At 43.5% G+C, this 23,321-nt stretch overlaps 1 protein-coding gene and 1 non-coding gene across 3 annotated transcripts in view; one reads left to right on the top strand and one right to left on the bottom strand.

Annotated features, from left to right (window-relative positions):
- Window positions 1-23,321, bottom strand: part of MTOR (mechanistic target of rapamycin kinase) — a 151,745-nt gene that overhangs the window by 110,386 nt on the left and 18,038 nt on the right. For both annotated transcript variants that reach the window (XR_012089784.1, XM_007980575.3), the window contains exons 9-19: window positions 22,680-22,866; window positions 21,264-21,392; window positions 20,022-20,266; window positions 18,124-18,339; window positions 17,565-17,770; window positions 13,590-13,712; window positions 12,846-12,935; window positions 11,554-11,646; window positions 10,407-10,541; window positions 10,032-10,161; window positions 7,764-8,014 (exon numbers count right to left, since the gene is read on the bottom strand). Coding sequence is in view for 1 of the 2 variants with exons in the window: in XM_007980575.3 (XP_007978766.1) it covers window positions 7,764-8,014; window positions 10,032-10,161; window positions 10,407-10,541; window positions 11,554-11,646; window positions 12,846-12,935; window positions 13,590-13,712; window positions 17,565-17,770; window positions 18,124-18,339; window positions 20,022-20,266; window positions 21,264-21,392; window positions 22,680-22,866 (1,805 nt within the window). In the remaining variant the exon portion in view is untranslated. The remainder of the gene's footprint in view (window positions 1-7,763; window positions 8,015-10,031; window positions 10,162-10,406; window positions 10,542-11,553; window positions 11,647-12,845; window positions 12,936-13,589; window positions 13,713-17,564; window positions 17,771-18,123; window positions 18,340-20,021; window positions 20,267-21,263; window positions 21,393-22,679; window positions 22,867-23,321) is intronic.
- LOC119619541 (U6 spliceosomal RNA) lies at window positions 5,370-5,476 on the top strand. The gene has a single exon (XR_005236005.1). It is a non-coding gene; the product is annotated as a U6 spliceosomal RNA (small nuclear RNA).

Raw genomic sequence — 23,321 nt, 5'->3', positions numbered from 1 at the left:
AATCTTGGCTCACTGCAACCTCTGTCTCCCAGGTTCAAGCAATTCTCCTGCCTCAGCCTCCTGAGTAGCTAGGACTACAGGCACGCACCACCATGCCCGGCTAATCTTTGTATTTTTAGTAGAGACGGGGTTTTGTCATGTTGGCCAGGCTGGTCTCAAACTCCTGACCTCAAGTGATCCCCTTGGTCTCCCAAAGTGCTGGGGCTACAGACGTGAGCCACCATGCTCAGCCTAAATTTTTTGTAAACTCAAGGAAATTTCTAAAAATTGAAAATAAACAGAAACAAATGAGTTTAACTATAGGCCAAGTTGGCCGCACAATCACACAAGAAGAATATCAAGTGAAGTCTTAAACTACATTTAGTCATTTTATTGTTAACACTAACATTGGCCATTTTCTATTTACATCTATAAAAATACGTATGTATGTAATCTCACTAAAAGAAAATCACAGCTCCTTGGAAATGGCTATGCCCAGGTTTGAGTGAAATATACTTGATATGCTTGGAGTAATTTTTTTCCACCAGAAAGCAAGAAAGTCTACTGGGCCATGTAAGAAGGACGCAACAGCCAGGGTGATCAGGATAATCTGACTGTGAAAAAGATTAGTGCCTGCAATAGACAGAAATATTACATATACATATATATATAGTGTGTTTGTACATATATTCTATATATACAGAAATACTCCATATAGTGAGCTCTGATTTCTTTCAGTGAGATTACACACATATATTTTTTTATACACACAAGTAGTAAATGACCAATATTAGTTTTAACAATAAGATGACTAAATGACTTTCACTTGATATTCTTCGAGTGACTGTGCAACCAACTTGGTTTACAGTATAAATAAAGATAAATTACATATATATATCTCTTCATGAGTTCATACTGATACTCCAAAGAATAAGAGTAGGATTGGGAGGTGGGAAGGTGCCTGGGTCACCTCTGAAAAGTTGTTAGAGGCTTGACTCATTATACTAAAAAACTGATACATTGATAAAGGTAAAGAACCATGAATGCATTTTGTTTTTCCTACATGATCTACACTTCAAATTACCTTGATAGTTGATTATATAAAGTTCTTTTTTAAAATTAAAAAAAAATTTTTTTTTTTTTTGAGACGGAGTCTCACTCTGACGCCCAGGCTGAAGTGCAGTGGCCTAATCTTGGCTCACTGCAAGCTCCGCCTCCTGGGCTCATGCCATTCTCCTGCCTCAGCCTCCTGAGTAGCTGGGACTACTGGTGCCCGCCACCATGCCTGGCTAATGTTTTTATATTTTTCAGTAGAGACGGGGTTTCAACATGTTAGCCAGGATGGTCTCGATACCCTGACCTTGTGATCCGCCCGCCTCAGCCTCCCAAAGTGCTGGGATTACAGACGTGAGCCACCATGCCCGGCCTAAAAAATGTTTTAAATAAAATGAGATGGGGTCTTGCTATGTTGCCCAGGTTGGTCTCGCACTCCTGGACTCAAGCAATCCTCTCATCTCAGCCTCCCAAAGTGCTGATATTACAGCTGTGAGCCACCATGCCCAGCCAAGTTCTTTATTTCTAAAGAACTTTCCAGCTAATAAATACAGAAGGAATAATCAAATTAGAAAATCCCCATTTTGGGGCACAGGTTCTCAGGACCTCCTGAGAGATGTGTCATGGAAAAAAAATTTTTTTAATTAAAAAAATACATATAAATAAGAAAATCACCATTTTGCAGTCCCTGATCAAATAATAGCTCTAGGAAGTAACTACCAATGAATGCTAAAATGATTAGGAAAAAGGCTGATGGGGAACTTTATAACAAATGGATCACATGACAATATCCGAACTCACTGATTAGCCTTCACATCACTAGCAGTGGGTCATTTTGAAAGTGTCTGTTTACTAAATGTTGAAATAGGAAGTATACAGTACTGTAATCTATGAAGTATAGGAGGGAAAAGGTAAATAAATGGTGAAAGAATGATATATATCAACCAAATGCCAGATGTAGACCTTATTTGGATTTTGATTTGAATAAACCAAATTACAATGAATTTTTAAGGCAACCAGGGACACTTGAAGAAGGGTTGGTATTATATAATACTAAGAAATTATTGTTAGCTTTGTAGGTGCCATACTTGTGGTTATATAGAAAAAAGTATGTATTGGTGAAATAATATGATACCTGTAATTTCTTTTAAAATATTGCAGAAATGTAGGTACATGTGTGAGGGGAAAAGGCGATGCAGGTAAGGGATAAAACTAAATTGACAAAATGCTAGTAATTACTGATGGGTATATGAGAATCTAACATAATAGGTTGTCTAGTTTATTCATGATAGAAATAGTCTATTAGAAAATGTTTACAAAATTAAAGGTGGCCAATGAGTGAAGGCAAAAGATGAAATAAAAAATTAAGGCTCAAAAAATCCAGAAAAAGACAGAAAAGAAAGATAAACAGACAAAGCAGCTGGGTGCGGTGGCTCACGCCTGTAATCCCAGCACTTTCAGAGGCCGAGGCAGGTGGATCACAAGGTCAGGAGATCGAGACCATCCTGGCTAACATGGTAAAACCCTGTCTTTACTAAAAAATACAAAAACTTAGCCAGGCATTGTGGTGGGTGCCTGTAGTCCCACCTACTTGGGAGGCTGAGGCAGGAGAATGGCATGAACCCGGGAGGTGGAGCTTGCAGTGAGCCGAGATTAGGCCACTGCACTCCAGCCTGGGCGACAGAGGGAGCCTCAGTCTCACAAAAACAAACAAACAAAAAAGACAGACAAAGTAGGACAAAAAGAATGCACTAAGTAAGATGGTGGAAATAAACTCAAATACGGCCAGGTGCGGTGGCTCACACCTGTAATCCCAGCACTTTGGGAGGCCGAGACGGGTGGATCACTTGTGGTCAGGAGTTTGAGACTAGCCTGGTCAACATGGTGAAATCCTGTCTCTACTAAAAATACAAAATTCGCTGGGCGTGGTAGCATGCACCTGTAATCCCAGCTGCCTAGGAGGCTGAGGCAGGAGAATCACTTGAATGCAGGAGGCGGAGATTGCAGTGAGCCGAGATTGCGCTATTGCACTCCACCCTGGCAACAAGAGCGATACTCCACCTCAAAATAAAATAAATAACCCAAATATATCAGCAATCACAATAAATGCAATTGGCCTAAAATGCACCGGTTAAAAGACAAAAAATTTTTAATTGGATTAAAAAGATAATCTAGCTATATTCATAAGAGAGCATCTAAAACAGTAAGTCATGAGACAGTTAAAAGTAAAAGAATTGGAAAAGACATACGCCTCCAAAAAAAAAGCTGGTGTGGCTATACTAATGTTAGGCAAAATAAATTTTAAGGTATTATTAAAGATAAGGATTACTGCATAATGACAAAACAGTCAACTCACCAGGAAGGTATCAGGATTTAAAATTTGCATGCATCTACTAATATAATCTCAAAAACATATAAAACAAGATTGACTAAACTGTCAGAAACAAGCCTACCATTGTAAAGGGAGATTTTTGTCTCACTTCTCTCAGGATTGATAGATCAACCAAACAAAAATTAACAAGGACACAAAAGATTTGAACACAATAAGTAATAAGTTCAATCTAATGACTTATATAGCACCCTGTCCATAACGTTAGCAAATACATAGGTATTCCCAAGGATATAGGAAATACTTAAGAAAATCGATCAACCACTAGACCATTAAAGCAGTTCCAGCAAGCATGAAAGAATCATAAACACAGGCCGGGCGCGGTGGCTCAAGCCTGTAATCCCAGCACTTTGGGAGGCCGAGACGGGCGGATCACGAGGTCAAGAGATCGAGACCATCCTGGTTAACACGGTGAAACCCCGTCTCTACTTAAAAAAAAAAAAAAAAAAAAAAAAAAAAGAATCATAAACACAATGCAATTAGGTTAGAAATCAGTATCAAAATGAGAAATTAAAAACCCTGTAAGTTTACAAATAAAATACCCACTTCTAAATAACTCAAGGGTAAAAGAAGAAATCCTAATGCTGGAAAATATTTCTGAACAATAATGAAAATACTACATAATTAAGAGCAATAAAGGAAGAATTAATTACTGATACATGGCACACATGGATGAACCTCAAAAGTTTTAAGTGAAAGAAGCCAGATGCAAAAGACCACATATTCTATGACACCAATTATATGAAATGTCCAAAAAAGTAAATCTATAGAGATAGAAGCAGATTAGTAGTTGCCCAGGGATGAGGCAGAAACAGAAAATGACTGAAAATGGACAGGAGATTTTTTGCTAGGGTGATTTAAATTTTCTAAAATTAGATTATTAGTGATAATTGCATAACTCTGTAAATATATTAAAAATCAATTAATTTTATGGTATGTAAATTTTATCTTAAAGTTTTAAGAAATTTTGGAAAGCAGTTAAATAATACTTGGAGTGAAATTCATAGCCTTAAGAGATCACATTAGAAAAGAAGATTGACAATGACTTAATATTCTAACACATTTCTTTTAAAAAGCAGAAAAAGGAAAATAATAATAGATCAACAAGTCAAAAGTTGGTTCTTTTTTTTTTTGAGATGGAATCTAGCTCTGCCACCCAGCCTGGAGTGCAATGGCACAATCTCAGCTCACCGCAACCTCCACCTCCCGGGTTCAAGCGATTCTCCTGCCTCGGCCTCTTGAGTAGCTGGGAGTACAGGCATGCGCCACCATGCCTGGCTAATTTTTATATTTTTAGTAGAGATGGGGTTTCACCATGTTGGTCAGGCTGGAGTTGAACTCCAGACCTCAGATGATCCACCTGCCTCAGCCTCCCAAAGTGCTGGGATTATAGGCATGAGCCACTGCGCCTGGCCAATAGATGCTTCTTTGAAAAATACTTTAACAAATCTCTACTAGAAAATTAAAACATAATCCATTCAGTTCTGGGTCATAAAGAAAGATCTTAAAAAAATTAAAACGTGAGAGAACAGTGTGAACAATTTCATGTCAACAAGTTTTAACACTTAGACAAAATGAACAGCTTCCTAAAAAAAAAGTACCCAAAACTGCTTCAAGTAGATATAGAAAAGCTAAACAGATCTTTGAGCCCATAGTTAAAAAAGAGAAAATTATAGACCAATTCAATCAAGAACACAGATGCAAAAACTCTAAGTTGAACTGACATAAGATTGAAATTTAAAAATACATTATAACCAAGGTGGTTTTAATACAAGAATGCCCGCATTCTTACATTAGAACACGTTATCAGTGTGATTCAACATATTCAACACATTAAAAGACAAAAATCATATGATTATTACACACTAAAAACTTCAATACCCATTCATAATAAAACTCTTTAGCAATCTCTTTATATGAGAATATTTGACCTTTATAAAGCTATCTAGTGCTAATTTTGGCAGCACACATACTAGCATTGGAACAATCTAGAGAAGATTAGCATGGCCCATATGCAAGGATAACAGGCAGATTTGTGAAGCATTCCGTATTTTTTAAAAAATAAAAATAAAATAAAATAAAAATATATCTACCAAAAAGCTACAACAAACATTATACTTAGTAGTGAAATCTTAACAGCAGTCCATTAAAAGCAGGAGCAAGGTTACAGATCTCCACGACCACTGCATCCCATCAACATGGAAGTAGGCCAGGTGCAGTGGCTCACTCCTGTAATTCCAGTGCTTTGGGAGGCCAAGCTGGGCAGACAGCTTGAGTCCAGGAGTTTGATACCAGCCTAGGCAACATGGCGAAACCCCAAAAAAATCAGCTAGGTGTGGGTGTACATGCCTGTAGTCCCAACTACTCGGGGGGCTGAGGTGGGAGGATCACTTGAGCCTGGGAGGTAGAGGTTGCAGTGAGCCCATATCACCTGCTGCAACCTCTGCGTCGCCAGCTTGGGCAACAGAGCAAGACCCCATCTCAAAAACCAAAAACATGGTAGTAGAGGTCTTATTACTTTTTTATTACTTATTACTTTTCCTTACTGTGTCACTAAGTGGTTTACGAGATTAAAACTAAAAAACAAAACATCCTTTTTTTTGTTTTCCCTCCCCCCCGCACCAGACTATATAACTGTCTAGAGTAAAAACCTGAGAGAATTTACAAGTAAATTATTAGAGTTAGTAAGAATTCTGGCTGGGCATGGTGGCTCATGCCTATAATCCCAGCACTTTGGGAGGCTGAGGCAGTTGGATCACTTGAGGTGAGGAGTTCAAGACCAGCCTGGCAAACATAGTGAAACCCTGTCTCTACTAAAAATACAAAAATTAGCCAGGCATAGTGGTGCACCCCTGTAATCCCAGCTACTCAAGAGGCTGAGGCAGGAGAATTGCTTGAACCTGGGAGGCAGAGGTTGCAGTGAGCTGAGATCGTGCCACTGCACTCCTGCCTGGGCAACAAAGGTAGACTTTTTCTCAAAAAAAAAAAAAAAAATTTCAATGAGGTTGATAGTTACGATTATAAATATAATAGAAACAAATAAACAGTATGCCTATACTCCAGACACAAAGTTAGGAAATATAATTTCTAAAAACATGTTATCGCCTCTAAATGTACATCATGTGGACAATATGATCAGAGGGAAAAGTAACTAATTGAAGTATCTTTTAAACATAGTACTCTAACTGTACACCCTTAGTAAAGTGTATCTAAGAATAACAGGAACTACAAAGCTACCCTGAACTTTACTTAGATCTGTGGTTGGTAGTAGTGTGGACATATAATCTTGGAACCATTTTGCATACTCTGTGGTTTAGAGAAAGACACAAGAAACAGCAAGAGTGAGATGTGGGGGAGGGGAAAATTCCTCTTTACAGAAAAATGCTGTCGGCTAATAAAATGGAGAAGGAATGACAAAAATAGAAAGTCATCACTTTGCAACCACCAGTGTGACTGATAATCAATTCAAGTGAGGATTATCAATGGATGCTACAATCACTGGATGGAAGGTAGCCGAGGAACAGGAGAGCCATGGAGTCTCAAAGTGTCACCCCACAGATTACTTACTAATGGCAAAGGAAAACAGGTAAGTTTACAATGAAGAGATCAGATAAACACCCACTTGGCTGCATGCTCGCACTGAGGATCAACAATAACGGGACCAACTGGTGGCAGTATGAGTTCCAGTAAGAGCATGCAACTTCACCTGTGTAGTATTTTCACTAAAAATGTTATGACTTAAATCTTGTCATGAAGGAGCAACCAGAAATCCAGACTGATTTTGTATTTGTGGGGCATCTACAACTTGACTGAACTCTAGATTACTGAGAATGACAATGTTTTTCCTCCCCTAGGCCATTCATCTTCTAGCCATCTTTTTCTCGAGATGGAGTCTCACTCTGTTGTCCAAGCTGGAGCGTGGTGGCACGATCTCAGCTCACTGCAACCTCCACCTCACAGGTTCAAGTAATTCTCCTGCCTTAGCCTCCCGAGTAGCTGGGATTATAGGTGTGCACCACGACTGGGTAGTTTTTGTATTTTTAGTAGAGATGGGGTTTCACCATGTTGGCCAGGCTACACGGTGGTGACCTCAGGTGATCCACCCACCTCGGCCCCCAAAGTGCTGGAATTACAGGTGTGAGCCACTGAACCTGGCCCTTTTAGCCATCCAAGCCAGGACATTGGAGTGAGCCAATCGTACACTTACACGTTGGGAGTTAAGGGGGAGGAAGGCATTAGGCTCAAGGGCACACAGAATGCATGATTAAGAAGCTGAAGCACAGATGGATCTGTGCATGCGGTGCAGAGGAGAAAGAGAAAGATTGGAGTTTGAGGTACTTACTTCCCGGATGGCCCCATCACAGACTCGAATGACATTAAGGAACGTGGGCATGACCTGGGGCAGGAACTGCACACATTTGAGTCCCAGGGACTTGAAGATGAAGGTGATGGCCTGGACAACCATGGTGTGATGGTGAGAGAGTGACTGGTCTCGGAAGATCCGCATCAGGGCCACCATGGACACAGCTGGGTAGAACTCATCCAGAGGCAAGTTTCCCATGTTAACCAGCATTTCACTAGTGCTGTAGTCAGCTAGGACAAAAGAAAAGAGAGCATTAGAGCTACACATGGCATGACATGACTTTAGGCAGAGCATAGTTAATAACAAACAACCTCCTAACAGACATTAGCATTCATATCTTTCTTCTTAGTATGTTCTAACACTATTGGTAATTCAAGGTCTGTTAGGAACCAACAAATAGCTTCTCAGCATCAAGGAGTAAACAGTTTTTGGCTTTTCTATTACTCAAACCACAAAAGCCTAAAACAGTACATGATGGGTTGGTCTTCTCTAAATTGCTCTGTTTAATTTAGCTTCTTACCGTTCACAACTTTAAAACTGAAACCATCAATAAAAATAATTACTCCCCCAAAATAAAGTAAAGGGAATTAAATTAAGCAAACATCTGTTCAGCAGCTGCTTGGTTCCCCGAGGGAGCTCAGACAAGTTGGTAGGCAAATACTACCTATCCGACTTGAACAATAAGAACCTGAAGGACTCTGATGGTGGTGGAGGGGGCAGCGGCAAGGGAGGGAGGTATAGTAACATGAAGAGTGCAGTGAGGAGGGTAAGCACTAAACAGATGAAGAGCTGGGCTGACTGGTGCCATGAATAAGGAAGAACACCAGGAGCAACATGGCTCGGGCCCTGCTCTCCACAGCCATGGGGCTGACATAATGACATCACAGGCATGCCTCCCTGATACCAGAAGAGGAAGAAATCTGAAGCAATACCATCCCATCTAGTGAGTTTAGAAACAATTCATTTTGCAGTAATAACATTTTCCTGGAATAGTTGGGATAACTAATGTTAACTTTCAATGTCAGAAATAGGCCAGCCCTGAGGGAATATGGGTTAAGTCTAGAAAACTCTCCTGCAACCCCATACCCTACCCCCATTCACTCAGGCTACTTGTCAAAAGGCAATGGGCTATACAAAAATTAACCAGGTGTGGTGGCACATGCCTGTAGTCCCAGGTACTTGAGGGGCTGAAGCAGGAGGGTCACTTGAGCCCAGGAGGTCAAGGCTACATCATGCCATTGTACTTCAGCCTGGGTGACAAAGTGAGACCCTGTCTCCAAAAAAATAAAATTAAGATAAAATAAAAACAATAAAAGGCAATGGGCAAAAGACCACCAGAAATTATTCCACCTATCTAACTGGAACCTTGCACTCATTGACCAGCCTCTCCCTATTCCCCCTCCCTGTGTCAATTAAAAATAAAACAAAACTTAAAAAAAAAAAAAAAAAAAGGCGTCCAGGCACAGTGGCTCATGCCTGTAATCCCAGCACTTTGGGAAGCTGAGGCGGGCAGATCACTTGAGGTCAGGAGTTTGAGAACAGCCAGGCCAACATGGCAAAACCCCATCCCTACTAAAAATGCAGAAATTAGCCGGGTGTGGTGGTGTGCACCTGTAGTCCCAGTTACTTGGGAGGCTGAGACAGAAGAATTGCTTGAACCCAGGAGACGGAGGTTGCAATGCTGTATTCCAGCCTGGGCAACAGAGTAAGACTCTCCACCTCAAAAAAAAAAAAAAAAAAAAAAAAAAAAAAGGCAAGGCAATGTGGCTCTTGGGCCAGACCATTTCATGGAAAAAAGAGCCCCAAATTTCTGATTGCTGCTAGTTTTTCCCTATGGCTCTGAGCCTCGCCTCTGATTTCCCCATCAATTAAAATGGAGAATCAATTCTCTGTTCTTCTGTAGATACTATGGGAATGAGAACATCAAAGAGGCACTAAAAAAGAATGAGAGATAGATAGAGGTGATGGGGTTATAATGTGTATCTCTTGCATTGGCACCAAAAAGCAGACAGACTTGGCATGTCAACCCTTGACAAAGAATCTAGACAGACATGAGGACTCTGGCCACAATGGAAAGCAGCATCCCTTCTGGGATTCAAGAAGAAACTACTGACTTTTCATTCAAAAGTTGCTAAATGAGCCAATAACCTATTTCTCAGTAATCCAGCTCCAGACTTTCTAAACACAACCAGCAAGGGCTCTGTGAGTGAGAACTTCGCAAGTCTTTCATGGCTACCCCCAACTTACAGGAATCCTGACTTGACTTGGATTCTGACAGGCTGACAGCAGAGGCATCCCGGGACTGGTCTATCATGCCAATGTTCACTTTGTGCTTGTAGGGATCCAAAGCCCCTAAAAGCCCTAACACACGGATGGCCTGGGTGGGAAATGGGAGGGAAAAAAGAAAACATGATTACACAACATGATTACAACAAGTATCACAGATACTCCTCTCAGGTTACATAAACCCCAATTCATACCCAAATGACTAGCTACATGAACAAAATGGAGACGGACAGGAAGTGTGACTGATACTGTCAGAGCATGTTAATGCTGCAACCTTCTCTCTCTTACCATCCTCCCAGTAAAGTCTTTCAAGACCAAGTTTGCCACGTCCCCTACCTCTCTGCGTGTACCCTGGTTCTGCTCAGTCTTCAGAAAATTCAGTAGCACCTCAAGCAAAGTAGGGTACTTCCTGTAGGGCTCTACTACATAGCCAGTGCTGGCCACCAACTGTCCCAGGGTCCACAGAGCCACCTAGATAGGCACAAGATCACATGGTTCATCAAGCCAGTATGAGAGAAAAGAAAACATAGTTGAACTCTTTGTATGATGACTGTAATGAAGTGTTAGAGGCTATAAGAAGACAAGAGGTTTCCAGTAAAGACACTAACCATGAAAAGAAATCCCAAGAGGGCATAAAACCAAGGCTGATCAAGCACACAAACCTGCAACAACCACTGGATCAAGAGACAAAGAAAATTCCCACCTTTCTCAAAGAAAATACATCATTCTTCCATATCCCAAACGATTAACAGGAGATTCAAAAGGAAATTAAGATTTTTTTGTTGTTGTTGAGATAGGGTCTCACTGGAGACTGGAGTGCAGTGGTGCGATAACAGTTCGCTGCAGTCTTAATCTCTTGGATTCAAGTGATCTTCCCATCTTGGCCTCCAGAGTAGCTGGGACTACAGGCACACACCACTATGCACAGCTATTTTTTTTTTTTTTTTTTTAGTAGAGACAAAGTCTAATTATGCCCAGGCTGCTCTCAAACTCTGCAGCTCAAGCGATCTTCCTGCCTCGGCCTCCCAAAGTGCTGGGATTACAGGTGTGAGCTGCCATGCCCAGAAATAAATTAAGACTGTTCTTAATTTTAGTCTAGTCATCTAATAGCCTCAAATTGGGAAAGCAGAACCAGGACTGGGCAAGGATGAGCTAAACCTCTGTTCCCTCATAGGCAGTGGCCAAGGCTTTCTTTTTCCCTCTGAGAGCTAGGGCTCTGATAATCGACCTGCATTTTCTTTTGTATAGACAAAATGGCACTTGTCAGCCCTGATACTTATTGAAACTGACTCTGGGTCAGGACAACAGGTAATTCTGGTTTCAAATCTATCTAATTTTTACTCATTCAACAAATATTTTTGAGCACCTACTATGTATCACACTCTGTTCTAGGCACTGGGTGAGGACACTAAGGTGAATAAAGAAGCAAGGTCCCCGGACTCATGGGGTCTGTCTTGCTCAATCGGGAAGCAGTAATACTCACCTGCCTTTTGGCCAACAAAGAGGAATCCTGGAGCATGTCCATAATGATAATAAAAAGTTCATCAACCCATTTCCTCATTTCCAGGCCACTAACCTGCAAAATGAAAAAGAGGGTGGTAGGTAGGGTTAGAAATTATGGCATTAGGCCGGGCGCGGTGGCTCAAGCCTGTAATCCCAGCACTTTGGGAGGCCGAGACGGGCGGACCACGAGGTCAGGAGATCGAGACCATCCTGGCTAACACAGTGAAACCCCGTCTCTACTAAAAATACAAGAAAATTAGCCGGGCGTGGTGGCAGGCGCCTGTAGTCCCAGCTACTCGGGAGGCTGAGGCAGGAGAATGGCGTAAACCCGGGAGGCGGAGCTTGCAGTGAGCCGAGATCGCGCCACTGCACTCCAGCCTGGGGCACAGAGCAAGACTCCGTCTCAAAAAAAAAAAAAAAAAAAAAAAAAAAAAAAGAAATTATGGCATTAAATAGTATTTTGAGGCCGGGCACGGTGGCTCACGCCTGTAATCCCAGCACTTTGGGAGGCTGAGGAGGGCACATCACCTGTCATCAGGAGCTCAAGACTAGCCTGGCCAACATGGTGAAACCCCATCTCTACTAAAAATACAAAAATTAGCTGGGTGTGGTGGCACACACCTGTAATTCCAGCTACTTGGGAGGCTGAGGCACAAGAATAACTTGAACCCAGGAGATAGAGGTTGCAGTGAGCTGAGATCATGCCACTGCATTCCAGCCTGGATAAAGTGAAACTATCTCAAAAACAAATAAATAAAATAAAACAACTTTTTAAAAAAAGGCCTTTCTTCCTTTCTCCACCATCGTGGTGTGTGCTTGACTCTGCTTCTCGCCATGTCTTCTCACAAGACTTTCAGAATTAAGCAATTCCTGGCCAAAAAACAAAAGTAAAATCGTCCCATTCCCCAGTGGATTCGGATGAAAACTGGTAATAAAACCAGGTACAACTCCAAAAAAAAGACGTTGGAGAAGAACCAAACTGGGTCTATGAGGAATTGTACATGAGATGGCACACAAATTGATGCTGTCTGAAGGTCACAATGATGTTACCATATCAAGCTGAAAATGTCACCACTATCTGGAGAGTCGGACGTGTTTTATTGAGCATGTATTATTTCTCTCTGAATATGTTAGGAACATGTTGGTTGGCTGGGTTCCGTAATAAACACGTGAGACCTTTCATTTAAAAAAAAAAAAAGTATTTGGACTTCCTCAGAGGTGAGTTTCCTTTCCACCCCATCTCCACCACGGAAAAAGTAGCTGCCCCTTTACCTGTGCCAATTCTCCTATTGTTGCTAGGACATTATTGATCACACCTGGGTTTGGATCAGGGTCTGGATCTTTCAGTTTCAAAATTAATGCCTAGGGAAAGAAGTTATGAGAAAACGAATGCAGGTTAGACTCTACTAGAAACCTTTCTTGTACATTAGTAAAATTCACCCAAGACACCATCTCAGTCATAAAGAAATTTCTCCTAAGCTTTATGAACCCAAGATTTCTCCGGAATGTAAATTCTCACACTTTTCTCCATACGAAGTATAAGTCTGACATGTGAGAGAGCTAGGAAGCACCAGGATGTGAAAGTATCCTCTCATGTCTCCTCTAAACTGTCTCAGTGATTGTTCATCCAGATTCACATACATTGTAAAATACTTCACATGACTCTAATGTGTTCAGATTTGAAGGTTGTTTCAGATTTTCAAGCTCATTTTTTCCTCATTTTGGGAGAGCTATTTTATGCTACTATCCACCTACTGCTCCTTTCCAAACACCTGTGATGATGTGTCTGAAGCATTATCTCTTACTTCTTATAAGGAGAGCACTTACCTGCAACTGATGAGATTCTTGGTATTCTTGAACTGAAAGTGCCTGATATGGCCCTTTGGTCTCCAAGCATGAGAGCAAGGAAATCATCTACTTTGTTCAGTGTACTAGTGAGCACTGAAACACTCCCATCTCCCCATACGAGCTGATGACAACGCAGAGAGGAAGTGCCAGCCTCTCGGTTTGTGTTACCTTCAGAATAGGCTCCATGTAGGGACGGATGAGTCGGGGCGCATTGGAGACCAGGTGCCCCAGCATGCGGGCACTCTGCTCTTTGATTCTTCCAATCCCGCTGTGCTCCAGCTCTGTCAAAATCTGTAGGGAAGAAAGGCTCATATGTTCTCTATGGCAGAAGACATTCTAGAGAGAGACTGTGTCAAACAGAAAAAGTGGCAGGGAACTGGGGGAAAAACCAAGACTTCCACGAGAGATGAAGCAGCTGCTAGATACTCAATGAGCTACAGACATCTCTGCAAGTGACAGAACAGCCTTAGATACAAGTGCGCCAGGAAGAAAAACTATTCGAAAACCTACTCCCTTTCCTTTTATCACAGCATTCCAACGTCCCATGGTCCTCTCTAAAGCAGAGCTTTAAACCATGTAGCACAGCCAAAGACTGAAAAACCAACAGGAAGAGCTGAGAGTAGAGTTCTATAAAAATGAGGAACAAAGGTAGGGCCCTTGGGAGAAAAATCTTTGTCCAGACAGCAAATTACTAAGGACTACAAATAATGGCAAAGGAATCAAAGAACAGTTAGAACAGCTATGATGTCAAGAGAAGTGTTGATACTCTGTAGCTGTTTGGGGTACATCTAGATAAACCTCAATAGGTGGGGATCACATTGGCAGGATCCCCCGAAGTCTCACTGACTGGAGATAACATGTTGGTTCTAACTGACATCCTTATGACACCAGCAAATCAGCACATTAAGCTCATGGTGACATAGACAGCATAATATAGACAGACTTCTGGATAAAGCTGCCAGAAGGAAATCAATGAGCAGTAAGAAAAGCAGATGTCACAGAGCTCAGGCTAACTCAGCTACCCAGAGGAGTCTATATTTTAACATTACATTTTGTCTTAGGTTACTGACTTAATAACCTGATTTTCTGGATTCCCTTGGCAGCCTGTTTTCCCCAGTCATAGCAGACCACAGGGAAAAGAAATGAAGGGGATACTGAGAATAGACCTGTGCGCCAAGAAGACATGGGTGACTGCGAGGAAATGTGCCTCACAGAGCAGAGCCCAACTATCTGCAGCAGTGCAGGGCCAATCCAAAGAACTCCAAGCTCACTTCCAGAGCCCGAGAGCCTCACTGCATCCTAATAACAATAACCAGTGCCCACCCTGATGACCAAGATCGCAAGAAAGGCCAAAGTCAGCCAGGCATGGTGGCTCATGCCTGTAATCCCACCACTTTGGGAGGTGAGGCAGACGGATTGCTTGAGCCCAAGAGGCAGAGGCTGCAGTGAGACGAGATCCCACCATTGCACTCCAACCTTGGTGACAGAGTGAGATTCTGTCTCAAAATAAAACAAAACACCAAAGCCTTTACCAAGGCATGAAAACGTACAACTCAATTTGGAAAAATCTATATCAAAGGTTAAAAACAAAAAAGAGTAATTTTAAAGTTTCAAGCGCTAAATTCAGTACATAAATTCACTCAAAGGAGCTTCACATTCTGCAGTATTGAAAAAATGAGATGGCCTGATAGCTTACTATCAGCTTCAAGAAGATTAGAGCTGGCCGGGTGAGGTGGCTCACACCTGTAATCCCAGCACCTTGGGAGACTGAAGCGGGCAGATCACAAGGTCAAGAGATCGAGACCAGCCTGGCCAACTTGGAGAAACTCTGTCTCTACTAAAAATACAAAAATTAGCTGGGCATGGTGGCAGGCGCCTGTAGTCCCAGCTACAAAGGAGGCTGAGGCAGGAGACTCGATTGAACCTGGGAGGCAGAGGTTGCAGTGAGCCAAGATTGCACTCCAGCCTGGAGACAGAGCAAGACTGCGTCTCAAAACAAAAAAGAATGAAGATTGGAGCCATGCCTGGCTTGTTCACTGCTATATTCCCAGTACCCAGCAGTACCTGGAACATAGTGGTCAAAAAGTCTGCTGACAGAATGAACATATTGTTACTCTCATTAGGAGGTATTTATTTTTTCCTTTTTTTTTTTTTTTTTTTGAGATAGGGTCTCACTCTGTCACCCAGGCAGGAGTGCAGTGGCACAATCACAGCTCACTGCATCCACAACTTATCAGGCTCAAGTGATCCTCCCATCTCAGCCTCCTGAGTAGCTACGACTACAGTATGCACCATTATGCCCAGCTAACTTTTGTATACTTTGTAGAGATGTGGTTCATCATGTTCCCCAGGCTGGTCTCGTCAAACTCTTGGGTTCATGTGATCCGCCTGCCTTGGCCTCCCAATGTGCTGGGATAACAGACACAAGACACTGTGCTCAGCCGTTTAAGAGATATTTCTATGCCAAATTAATGTAGTATGATTTGAGCTAGCAGGCGCAACAGTGATTTCGCTGTTTTTTTTTTTTTTTTTTTCCTGAGACGGAGTCTCACTCTGTCACCCAGGCTAGAGTGCAGTGGCGCGATCTCCCCTCACTGCAAGCTCCGCTGCCTCCTGGGTTAACACCATTCTCCTGCCTCAGCCTCCCTAGAAGCTGGGACTACAGGGGCCCGCCACCATGCCCAGCTAATTTTTTTTGTATTTCCAGTAGAGACAGGGTTTCACCATGTTCGCCAGGATGGTCTCCATCTCCGGACCTCGTGATCCGCCCGCCTCGGCCTCCCAAAGTGCTGGGATTACAGGCATGAGCCACTGCAACCAGCCGTTTTTTTTTTTTTTTTTTGAGATGGGAGTCTCTCTCCATTGCCAGGCTGGAGTACAGTGGCGTGCTCTTGGCTCACTACAACCTCCGCCTCCTGGGTTCAAGCAATTCTCCCAGCACCAGCCTCCAGAGTAGCTGGTATTACAGACGCTCGCCACTATACTGGGCTCATTTTTTTTATTTTTAGTAGAGACAGAGTTTCACCATGTTGGCCAGGCTGCTCTCGAACTCCTGACCCCAGGTGATCTGGCCACCTCGGCCTCCCAAAGTGCTGGGATTACAGGTGTGAGCCACCATGCCCAGCCTTCAACAATGATTTCTATTCCTTCCTAAAACTCAGAAATGTTTTTAAGACTTAAAATGACAGGCACTTCTAACGCAGGCCAGCAGTTAAATAAATCATTAGGCTAAAAACAGAAGTGCCAACATAAGTACAGCTTCCTAATTTGTTGATTGATGATATAATTTACAGCCACTTTACAACAAATTGTGAACAAACATTTCTCTAGAGTGAGTTACATATATTAATGATTTTCTATGTTTAAGTTCCTTATATATTACAAAAAGTGTTTACTTCAAAACAAAGCATAAGGGAGGGTCAGGAAGCAGACAGCGAGCAATGGGGACAGGAAATGAATGGGTGAACCACATAGAGACCCAGAAGAGGCAGGTGGAAATAACTTCGCCAGGCAGGACTGGACCATGTATTGCTCACCAGGAGGCCACAGAACTTACTCAGGTAGGTGAAGACAAAAACTGAGGTGCCATATCTCAAGAGGAATTCTACCTTAGGCTACAGATCAAGCAACTGAGTTTGGCATTCTCATATTATTTAAGAACAAAAGACAGGATCACAGACTGGGGCAATGACTATTAGAATAAATGGTGGAAACGGTCTCACATTGGTTATTTTTGTGAAGAACAATGGCCTCCATGCTTGACCTGGCACCAGCAAGAAAAGCAGGAGAGTGGAAGGATAGGGAGGCGCTGGGAAGTCTGACACCATCTGCAGCAGATCAACCCAGCAAGCAAAGAGGGCCAAGAAATGGGATCACTGGCGACTTGCCAGGAAAAAGAAAGAACTGCATGAGAGGACTCCGAACCACCTTGGAGTCATATTGACAAAGGGCTCATGAGGTGATGAGCACTGGAACTGCCATTATAAAGTCAGGGAAACGTGGACCCTTGCAGACAAATGTGGCTTTTACCAGGTACCTCAATCTTTCTCCCCAATCCTTGTCCTCAACTCTGCTTCCTCAAGCAGCTCTCACAGTGAGAGTCCTGTCTTCCCTGCCTGTGGGTCTGGCCATCATTCCGGTTACCTGGATGAGCATCTTGCGCAGGAAAGGCATCACAAACGCAGGGTTCATGCTACTGAGTCGGCCCACAGTGCAGATGGCTAGCTCCCGGATCTCAAACACCTGGTCATTCAGAGCCACAAACAAGGCCTGCAAGTTCTCCGCCTGGGCCAGGTGTGCATCAAAGCGCTCGTCCAGGGATGCCAAGACGCAATAGCGAATGTCAGGGTCTGCAAGAGCAATGGAGCCTTTGAACATTTCTTCATGACCCCATCACTCTAGCCCTTCCCAGCTTCCACCTCCACTGCCATCAGCGTAGTGGGAAGATCCCAGATGCTTTCTCTCATCTAACCTCTGTTACTCTTTTCTCTACTCATAGGAGTAAAGACAAAGAATTAAAGGCAGATTATCTTACACCAACAGGCTAGAGTAGCTGCGCCTAACATGCGTTGGCGGAGAAATAGCTGAGTATCAGCTTGTTGAGGCCGAAGATCTCTAGAGAGGCCACATAATGAAACTGGCTACTCCCAACTGCCCTAAGCTCCTTAACTCCCCTAGATTGGTTCTGTCTGGGAAGCCTTACCAGGATCTGTTATCCCAACCACGAGCAGTTTGCTAAGCACATCTGCCACCACTTGCACTGCAGTCTGGCTAACCACATGAGCATGGCCACTGATGAGGTGGATGGAGGGCGTGAGCAGGCGGGAACAGGTGCGGGCAGCCTCCATGCGGATCTCCTTGTGCTCACTGTTTAGAAAATGATCCGCACAGTGGCGAACAAATTGGGTCAGAGAGTGGCCTGGATAGAAAGGTAGAGAGAAAACAGAATAAACACTGCTGCTGCAGACAGGTAGGTCTGCAGCTTGCTAGCTGAATTTTCCATTTTGAGGCTACTAATTCTACTTTCAACCAGATATTGATCAATAAGATACTGACCCAGAACTCCTTTTTTTTTTTTTTTGAGACGGAGTCTCGCTCTGTCACCCAGGCTGGAGTGCAGTGGCACGATCTCCGCTCACTGCAAGCTCTGCCTCCTGGGTTCATGCCATTCTCCTGCCTCAGCCTCCCGAGTGGCTGGGACTACAGGCGCCCACCACCATGCCCGGCTAATTTTTTCTTTTCTTTTTGTATTTTTAGTAGAGACAGGGTTTCACCATGTTAGCCAGGATGATCTCGACCTCCTGACCTCGTGATCCGCCCGCCTCAGCCTCCCAAAGTGCTAGGATTACAGGCATAAGCCACCGCACCCGGCCTGACCCAGAACTCTTAAAGGGTAACAAGGGGGCTTTCAATCAGCAGAAAGGCAAAAGTGGGTGGTGAAGGAGCAGGGAAACAGATCAAAGATATGCCCCAATCCTAGCCTTTTTATATTCCCTTCAAATAATAAATTATTTTGCTTTATTCCAACTCAACCCCTTACATTCTTAGAGGATAATACAATTCTTGATCAAATTTACCTTGCCTGTTTTAGTTCCCAGATTTAAATACCAGACAAAGAGTCTATGTAGGCTGGGTTTAAACATAGCTACTTTCTATTCACTGGAAATAAATTATCACCAGTGTGAATCAATGTTAAGTGGAGGAACTGCAATAGAGAAACCACAGGTGGCTGTCTCCAGACAGCATGTTCAGGCTTTCTGTACTTGCTTGTTTCCCTACAGTCTTGACCAATACTACCTATACGATCTTAAATTTCAAAAGTATCAACTTCTCCTCCTGAAATATATCTCTGTGGGGTATTATTGTGGGTTTATTTGCAGTTTAGAACTACACAGTACAGTACTTTTAGAAATCATACCGCCAGCCGGGCACAGTGGCTCACGGTTGTAATCCTAGCACTTTGGGAAGCCGAGGCAGGCAGATCGCTTGAGGTCAGGAGTTCCAGAACAGCCTGGCCAACATGGTGAAACTCCATCTCTACCAAAAATACAAAAATTAGCTGGGTATGGTGACACGCACCTACAGTCCCAGCTACTCAGGAGGCTGTGGCCAGAGAATCGCTTGAACTCAGGAGATGGAGGATGCAGTGAGCTGATATCGTGCCACTGCACACCAGCCTAGGCAACAGAGAGACTTTGTCTCAAAAAAAAAAAAAAAAAAAAAGAGAAAAGACACCATACCACCATAGACATGGAAACACCCAAAAGCCCCTGCTTATACATTTTAAAGCATTACATATCATCTCAGCTACAAGGAAGTGAAAAAGTGGGGACACGAGGGGGATCTGTCTCTGAAGCATTATTTCCTTGGATCAATGTATACTTTCCCGCAAACCATCTGCCCCCAAACTCAGTATGGGACAAAGAAACAAACAGGAATTACCAATATATGGAAAGAGTCTAGGAAGGATGAGCTGCTACAGAACCAGCTACCCTGTCTCTGGGATCACAGCAAGATCCAGGAAGTCTAGATACTTTCATTCCTTTCCCAAAGTTTCCAGCAGCTCTCACTACCTTGCCAAGAGACATTGTAATTTCTTACCTTCAAATTCAAAGCTGCCAAGCGTTCGGAGGGCAAGAGTGATGCTGCCCACATCGCTGGCCTCAGGGAGGGTTGTGAGGCCAGGAGAGGCCAGCTGATGGGCCAGGCCCTTGGGCATGCCTGGGTGGCGGAGTGGTTTGTGCATAAGGACCAGGGACAGCATTTTCAGTAGCCCATCTTGAATGTCCTTCTTTAGCTGTGGAATCTGACGGCTCAGGTCATAGAGCACTGCAGTGAGGGCAGGGCTGAGGGGAAGGAAACAAGCCACATAAGGGCTGGGCACATGACGCTGAGTCTGTTCTTGGGAAGAAATAGCTTTCTCTCCTAGCAAGGGGATCAGGCCTCTGTTCTTCAGAGTAGAAAGGATATTATAAAATAAGAATAAAAGTGTAAACTCTCTTGGCTTAGTCTCAGGTATCCAAACAATCTGTGAGTTTCTGGTTCTCGCCACAAAAGACTTGCTCACTATAATTTAGCCACTACAGAAGACCAAGTCTCAACAAACACTCTGGAAAGCAGATTTAAAACACTGTCCTTATTTTATAGATGAGGAGAAATTAGTTTAGGAAGCTTAAGCAACTTGCTCAATAATAATATACACAATATTTGCAAATATTTATTGAGTACTTCCTATATGCCAGGCATGGTGCTAAGAGTGACTATATCATGAACCCACAGCAACCCTAGGCAATAGGAATTACTATTGTACCCACTTTTCAGATTAAAAGAAAAAAATGAGGCCGGGCACGGAGGCTCACACCTGTAATCCCAGCACTTTGGGAGGCCGAGGCAGGCGGATCACAAGGTCAGGAGATTGAGACCATCCTGGCTAACATGGTGAAACCCCATCTCTACCAAAAATACAAAGAATTAGCCAGGCGTGGTGGCAGGTGCCTGTAGTCCCAGCTACTTGGGACACTGAGGCAGGAGAATGGCATGAGCCCAGGAGGCGGAGCTTGCAGTGAGCTGAGATCGCGCCACTGCACTCCAGCCTGGGCGACAGAGTGAGACTCCTCAAAAAAAAAAAAAAAAGAGGCTCAGAGAAATTAAATAACTTAGTCAAGATCACATAACATGCTAGTGATGAAACTAGGATTCAGTACTAGCCTATGTGTTTAGTCTAAGCTATCCTGTCCATCCAATTGAAAGTGCAAACAACCACGCCTCACTCTTTTAACAGTCCCAACACTGGGGGCCAAGCCGCACACTGATATAGGGCAAGCTCAGGTTTCTGACACCCACCTTAGTCCTACTGCCAGCATGGGCTCCAGCAGCTCCTTGATATCCTGCTGGATGCTTGGCCCCATTGCTCGAGCCAGCATGCTGATGCAAGTGAAGACTGTGGCGTCCACCTGCATTGCCTTCTGCCTCCTGCAGAGAAACCAACAGTGGCTAGTTGAGACATAATGACATTCTTTAATGTCCCACCTCAAAATCACCTTGGGGCAAGGAGAACAGGTTACTCAGGCAGGGCTACCACAGATGGGTGTGCAAGCTATCCACAGCACAGTTCAAAGGGGCCCATCACATCACAGTGACTGTAGATGTGTGTTTCTACAACAATCCAGCAGATGGCAGTAAAGTGTCTTAAGGAAGGGGCCCCTTTTCCGAATTCACACAGCTGTACCATATGGATTAGTGTGGTGCTCACCAAGATACTTATGTAGGAGGGGAGCTGAACAATGTGTTCATCAGGGACAAAAAGGCAGTACACAGCCATCGTATGGAAAGAAATTCTTCTATGATGAGAATGCAGGGCTTTAGAATGGAGCCAGGCGCAGTAGCTCACGCCTGTAATCCCAGCACTCTGGGAGGCTACAGTGGGTGGATCACTTGAGGCCAGGAGTTTGAGATCAGCCTGGCCAACATGGTGAAACCCTGTGTCTACAAAAAAATACAATAATTAGCTGGGTGTGGTGGCACATGCCTGTAATCCCAGCTACTTGGGAGGCTGAGGCAGGAGAATCGCTTGAACCCAAGAGGAGGAGGTTGCAGTGAGCCAAGATTGCGCCACTGTACTCTGGCCTGGGCAACAAAGTGAGACTCTATCTCACAAAAGAAAAAAGAAGAAGAATGAATGGGGTGTATTAATTCACCACAGCAATCTTCACTAATAAACAGGGAAGTATAAAGACAACCCTGAGACAAAGGGTGAGGAACACTGACCCCCCCGCCTTAGCGAAGACACCTGGCCTCTCCATCTGGCAGGATGCTGAGGGAGTTTCTCATAGTGTATTCTCCAGAAGGTTTAAAGAGGCGGAATATCGTATTCAACTTCAGCGATGAGGAAAAAGATGACCCTTAGGTCCCTTCAGTTCCAGTAGAGGATTCCTCTCTTTAGGTCTTATATCAAAATAAGACTTTTAAAAGCCAGAGAAAAAAGCAAAACTAGCAGATTCCCAGTAAATAATAACACTGAAAACAGCACTGACATCTCACGTGTTCTCAGGGTATTCAACCTTCCCAAATAGTTCATATATGTTATTTCATTTGGAAAAGCTTAGAATTCAACTGAGGAAGGGCTGTTCTTCATATGATTTGCTATACCCTGGAGTTTAATGATGCAAAAAATGGCTTAAGCTCTGTGGATCTGGGATAGAGCGTCCCTCCTCTCCAACCAAATGAAGCGGAAGGTGAAATCATAACAGAGGTGCTTACTTATGGGCGAAGTCCTTTGGGGGCAGGGCCGCTCGGATGATGTCCAGCACGCGAGGCAAATAGACCTTAAACTCAGACCTCACAGCCACAGAAAGCAGCCCCAGGGCTTGGAAGGCTGCTGTACGTTCCTTCTCCTTCTTGACACAGCTTAGGACATGGTTCATAGTATCTTGGAGGTACTGAGTATCTGAGTACAGAAAAGACAAAGTAGATAGCTCCAGGTCAGGGTTAGGGTCTATACATCAACAGTCAAAGGTCCTATAAAGCAATTCAGTTTAAGAATAAATTAAGAAAGTTGCCAGTGGCTCACGCCTGTAATCCCAACACTTTGGGAGGCCAAGGATGGAGGATTGTTTGAGGCCAGGAGTTTGAAACAGCCTGGGCAACACAGCAAGACCCTGTCTCTACAAAAAATAAAAATTAGCCAGGTGTGGTGGTGCACGCCTGTAATCCCAGTTACTCGGGAGGCTGAGGCAGGAGGATCACTTGAGCCCAGACGGTTGAGGCTGCAGAGAGGTGTGATCATGTGCAGTGCTGCACTCAAGCCTGAGTGACAAAGCAAGACCCTGTCTCAGAAAAAAAAAAAAAAAAAATCCAAAAAACGTAAAAGGTTGCCAAAACAATATCATGTAATTGTCTTCA

The sequence above is a fragment of the Chlorocebus sabaeus genome, chromosome 20 (genome assembly GCF_047675955.1).
Source record: "Chlorocebus sabaeus isolate Y175 chromosome 20, mChlSab1.0.hap1, whole genome shotgun sequence".
Taxonomy (NCBI): domain Eukaryota; kingdom Metazoa; phylum Chordata; class Mammalia; order Primates; family Cercopithecidae; genus Chlorocebus; species Chlorocebus sabaeus.
The sequence above is the reverse complement of the archived record's forward strand: the minus strand, read 5'-3'. Positions and strand labels throughout refer to the sequence as shown.